Source organism: Rhagoletis pomonella, unplaced genomic scaffold, assembly GCF_013731165.1.
Source record: "Rhagoletis pomonella isolate Grant_MI unplaced genomic scaffold, Rhpom_1.0 Rhpom_scaffold_00144, whole genome shotgun sequence".
Classification (NCBI taxonomy): domain Eukaryota; kingdom Metazoa; phylum Arthropoda; class Insecta; order Diptera; family Tephritidae; genus Rhagoletis; species Rhagoletis pomonella.
Window position 1 is genome coordinate 164732 of NW_023458698.1, and position 5579 is coordinate 170310.

Below are 5579 nucleotides of genomic sequence, written 5' to 3' on the forward strand. Positions count from 1 at the left end.
GTGTGATTGCCCTTGTCGGTAGTGACTATGTGCAGGGCCATGAAACTGTTGCTGAAAGTGTGCCAGTGGAAGAGGTAAACAGCAAATATATCGTTATGAATAGCACAGCATTTAACAACTCTTCCCATCATTAGGAACTCCAACTTCGTATTGAAGAGGGTGATGAAAGTGTCATCATCGAGATGCCATCTATTTCCCAGGAAGGGAGCATTGAGATGTGCACATCGACTCCTATAACTCCTGCAGGAAAAACGCCTCGTAGAGGTGCAAAAAGAAGGCGTATGGACGGTGGTACCGAGGCCCAAAAAACATTTTTGGATATTGCTCAGACCCAAGCAAATGCCTTAAAAGTAATTTACGTATTTGTAACTTTACATAAGTAAAATTGTATGACCTAATTTTTTCGGTTCTTTTTCAACAGATGCTAGCAGAGTCGAGTGCAGCGAATGTACAAATAGCAGGTAGACAAGCAGATGCTTTGAAGGTAATTTTTTTTACATAAATACTAAAAAAATAGTATTACATTCGTATGCTCTTTCAACAGTTGTTAGCTGAAACAAGTACGGCGAGTTAGCGAAATCGGTGGCCGAAGCTATGAACACAATGGGGGAAGGTTTAAAGGCATGTGCGGATGCCTTTAATAATTTAACAAACGCTATCTACCTCATGTAAATATTGTGTAAATATGTAGTTTTTGAAGTAATTTTTTGTTTTAATATTTATGTTATTTTTAAGCGTTTTAATTGTAAGTTGAAGTTCTTTTTTGTTTTTATATTTATGTTAGAGTTAAGTTTTCATTTGATATAGCATGAAGCTCCTTTTTTTGAATTTATGTTAGAGTTAAGTTTTAAGACATAGCATGAAGTTAACTTTTTACATTTAGAATATTTAACTGTTCAAGATATTTGAAGAAGAATTTTTACAAATTTGAATTGATCTTTATTTTCAAATGAATTCAATGCTTACAAATTTAGTTGATAGAGAGTTATACGGTCTTACTGCATGTAAGATATACCACATATATTTGTTATATACAATAAGTAATGAAATTTCATTTTATGAATTCATGTTTTAATTTTGTGATGCGCCTGTAACTTGAGCGTGCTTTTACGTGGTGTTTTAATCCACGCCATATCATATTATAGAAACCGATCTGTGATTACATACTGAGATCTGTCTCTTGATGGACCCTATATCTAATGAATATTTACATATATAATTCTAGACTTTAAAAAAATGTACTCAAATTAAAGACAAAATAAGACTGAAGTTATTGATACAAGAGTTTTTATTTACATAAAAATGTTTAATAAAATGCCAAAATAATTTTATTGTATTCCTCCTGAATTTTTATTTATCAACGTTTTATTCATGTAAAATAATTTGCAATTAGCCGGTCTTGGACGCGTTTTGCTGTTGAAGACGGCGCGTCTTGATTTACATTACTCCTATGTGTCCTTGGCTCTAGGAACTCAGTCTCGTATGTTTGGTCACCCAATCGCAAGTTATGCAACACTGTGCATGCGTTTACTACTTTTCCACTAAATCCAGGATCATACAAAAGAGTCCTTTGCCAAGCCAAGTTCCTTTGAGAACGCCAAAAAGTCTTTCGACTGGGTTTCGAGCTTTGCATAATGCCTCATTGTAGCGGAATTTAGGACTCCCTTCTGGTTGGTTAGGTAGAGGAGTCATCAACCACGGCTCCAAGGGATATCCTGAGTCACCTGCAAATATATATTCGAAATTTTTAATTAAATTGATTTTAATAAATAAGTTTCAGTGGATTTAAAAAGTTACCAATCAAAAACATGTTATGGTTTCCATTTTCAAAACTTCGCTGCATAACTCTCCGGACTGCAGAGGAGCTCCAAATAAATGAATCGTGTCGCGCTCCTGGGTATTTAGCATTGACAGCCAAAATCTTTAGATTTGGATCACATATCTATGTTTGGTTAAAATAAAATTAATTCTCAGTAGTTTAACGCGTGAGCAAATTTTACTCTTACCATTTGCACATTGATAGAATGGTACCCATGGTGGTTGACATACGCTTCTTCATGATGTTTTGGGCTCATGATTGACACATGAGTGCAATCGATAGCCCCAATAGTACCTCCTGCAAATGGTGCGGATGCTGAGGCGAAAATTTCTTTTGCAGCTTGCCGCTCTATTTGGGTCATTGGAGACCTAACCTTTGCCAAAAACATGGTGCGGTTTATTGCATCCGTTACGCGATGTATACGGCGACTTACGGACGACTGGCTCATGGATATCCTCCATTGCTCTCCGACGGGACGTTGATAACACCCAGTTGCGAAGAATCGCAAGGAAGTTAGAACATTTAAAATTTACAAAAGCATTTAAAATTGAAAAATACTTGCAAATTACATTATTTACCTGTTTCTCTGTCCTTATCGCAGTTATTCTTCGACCCCTTAATTGGCTATCAAGCTGGGAAACAATATCTTCAACCAAGTCTGGGGTTAATCGGTAAAGGTTACGAAACTCAGTTGCAGTCAAGTGGAAATGGTTGTCCACTCCTCCAAGCAAACGTCTATCCACCGGTGAAGGGCTTATTATCTCCTCATCTTGGGATAAAACGTATGCCAAATACTCAAATGCCATTTTTAACAACAAGTTTTTCTTTTATATATTACTTAAGTAAATTCGCGATCTTTATTATTTTATTTTAACTCAAATGAAATATCAAATTTTCTTTTGTCGATGCCGCTAACAATTTCAAAATATTCGTCGTTTACTTAACGAGTAATCTAGTAGTTAACGACAACAGCTGTTCAAGCGATAGCGAATATCGTTAAAATATGTTTAGCGAATTGTCAAATCGTTAAAATCGTCGTTAGGTTTTCTTAACGATTCGGTAATCGTTAAAATAGAATGGCGAATCCCACTACAGGTTATTCCTAGTAAATTTTTTATGTAAAATACTTCCAGATAGTTGCCTCTCCATACTCAAATGCAATGTAGTTAAAATATATTAAGAAACCATCATAAAATTAGGACTATTTTGGGATTTTTAACTTTTTGATATTTTCTTCCCCAACTTTGACTATCTCTGGTGAAAAAAAATGTACTAAAAATGTTACATCACATAAAAAATTGCCCATTTAATAAAGATTTCAGAAAGGTGACACTCTTACTGTTTCGAATAGAAAAAAAAGTTATAGCCGCTTTTGTGGGCAAAGGACTGAGACACGCCAGAATGTATTTAATAGATTTAAATTTAAGTTGCTCTTGTTACCGACTAATGACATGCTAAATAGTACAAAGGTACATTATTACCTGCTCCTGATATAATATTATGTTACTTACTGGAATTCGGACTAGAGTCTATAACAAGGGCTATATCTATCAATATTTTTTGTGAAGGATGGGTTCACGTGAAATAAAATATACATGAGTTGTTTGAAAAAAATTTATTCATTTATTGATAAAATATGCTCAAATTGGCGACCTTCTACTAATACAAGCTACCTTTTAAGAAAAGACGATTTTAGAGATCTTAAGCTCAATTGGACTATCTCAGCAGCAGCTCCATTTATTTGTTCCCGCAAATGCTCTTCGTTTTGAATTGTTTTTGAATAAATTTTGTTCTTAAGACAGCCCCAGGAGAAAACATCGAATGGATTCAGGGCGGGCGATCGAGCGGGCCACGTGATTGGCCCGTATCGTCCAATCCATCAGCGAGGATAAGTTTCGTCTAAATGAGCTCTTACTTCACGTCCGTAGTGAGCAGGGCACCCGTCATTTTGCAGCCATAGTCTTCGCCGCAGGTTTGAGGGTACATCTTATAAAAGAGTTGGAAGCTGTCCCTGAAGGAACTCTAAATAACTGTGAGAGTTGAGCGTTGGCGGCAGTTCCACAGGTCCCAATATCTGACAATTAAAAATACCGCACCATAAATTTATTTTGTACCGGTACTGCGAACGAGGATTGTCTATCTGCCAACTGTGAATGTTATGTAAACTAAAATAACCATCACGTTTACATGTTGATTCATCGCTTCAAATTATTTTATTAAAACAGTTGGGGTCTGATTCATGCATTCGCAACATTTCACTGCAAAAGCTAACCCTCGACAGGTAATCTCTTTCTTGTAGAGCCTGAACACGTTGAATGTGGTAGGGATGGTATTTTAAAGCTTTGTGAACTGTAGTTTTCGGTATTCCAGTCCGTCTTTCCATCATTCTCCCTGAAGTGAAGAAAATTACTTACCTTCAGATATTTCTCTATGGGTGCGGGGGAATACTTCACGACCCGGATGCCGACGATTTGGGAATCGCTCTGCATAGAGTCTCTGAGCAGATCTGGCATTACAGCAAGCTTCACCGTAAAAAAGGTGAATATCCGCATATTCATGCGATGTAAACTGCGTTTTCTCTGTCATAGTATTAATAACACAATGTTCGAAGGGTCCAATTTCACTAAATCCACTTTCATTATTTCCGGTAAGTAACAAAAAATAATGTCAGGAGCCAATTATAATGTACCTTTGTACTATTTAGTATGTCATTGGTCGGTAACAAGACCAACTTAAATTTAAATCTATTAAATACGTTCTAGCGTGTCTCAGCGCTTTACCCACAAAAGCGGCTATAGCTTTTTTTCTATTCGAAATAGTAAGAGTGGCACCTTTATGAAATCTTTATTTAATGAGAAATTTTTTTGTGTAATGTAAAGTTATAGCTCAGTACATTTTTTTCACCAGAGATAGTCAAAGTATAGTCCTAATTTTATAATGGTTCCTTAATATATTTTAACTACGTTGCATTTGAATATGGAGAAGCAACTATCTGAAAGTATTTTACATTAAAAATTTACTAAGTATAGCCTTGTTTATAGATGCAGTTAAAGAAAATACATGAAAAGGCACGATTTTTTTTAATTAAAAAAAATTTAAATATATCAAAAACGGTGACACTTTTATCTAAAAAATTTGTGCTTATCAGGGAGCTCACCACCCCAACTGCGTTCTCCTCAAGTTTGGCAGGTTACTTCTGGGACACCCTGTATATCTGTAGCAACACATCCCTTCGTATACTCCTTCAAAAGACTTTTATCTAAGGATAAAGTCGGATATATAAAAACAATCAACTGCAACTTAATCAACTAGTTTACCAGTTTGAATCCTTATGTGGACTTTCTGACTAACGGTTACACAATAGATGCAACGTTCGTACTGTGCGGTCACTTAAACTTTCGCTTGAAAAATTTCCAAAGTTTAACTCTTTTACAAAGTGCTAAGCAGTTCTAATTTGTGTTATTCACACCGAAAAAAGTTTACTGAAGCCAAATTCCAATAAATTGACTTGATTTAGTCATAAAGTGCGTTGATTGAAAAGTTTTATTTTGTCGGCCTTCGTGCATATTTGCCTGTTTTGGTGCATTATTGTTGCTTTTGCGTGGGAGTGTAAGGAATATCGCATTTGTTTTTCCATTTTTCTTTCTTTCGCGCTTTACACACACCTTTGTTTATCATCGACAGTCGCTTTCTTGGTGACAGCTGATTTTGCAAACTCAGTGGCTTTAAAACTGTTAAGTTCAGCACGGTTTCTAACCAT

General features: G+C 35.7%; 1 protein-coding gene across 1 annotated transcript; it reads right to left on the bottom strand.

The window, feature by feature from the left end:
- Nucleotides 1–1530: 1530 nt before the first annotated feature.
- LOC118750118 (putative nuclease HARBI1) lies at nt 1531–2207 on the bottom strand. Its single transcript, XM_036484852.1, has 3 exons — nt 2007–2207; nt 1798–1942; nt 1531–1724 (listed from the first exon to the last, which is right to left on the bottom strand). The coding sequence occupies exons 1-3, from the start codon at nt 2205–2207 to the stop codon at nt 1531–1533; spliced, it is 540 nt and encodes a 179-aa protein (XP_036340745.1).
- Nucleotides 2208–5579: the final 3372 nt, after the last annotated feature.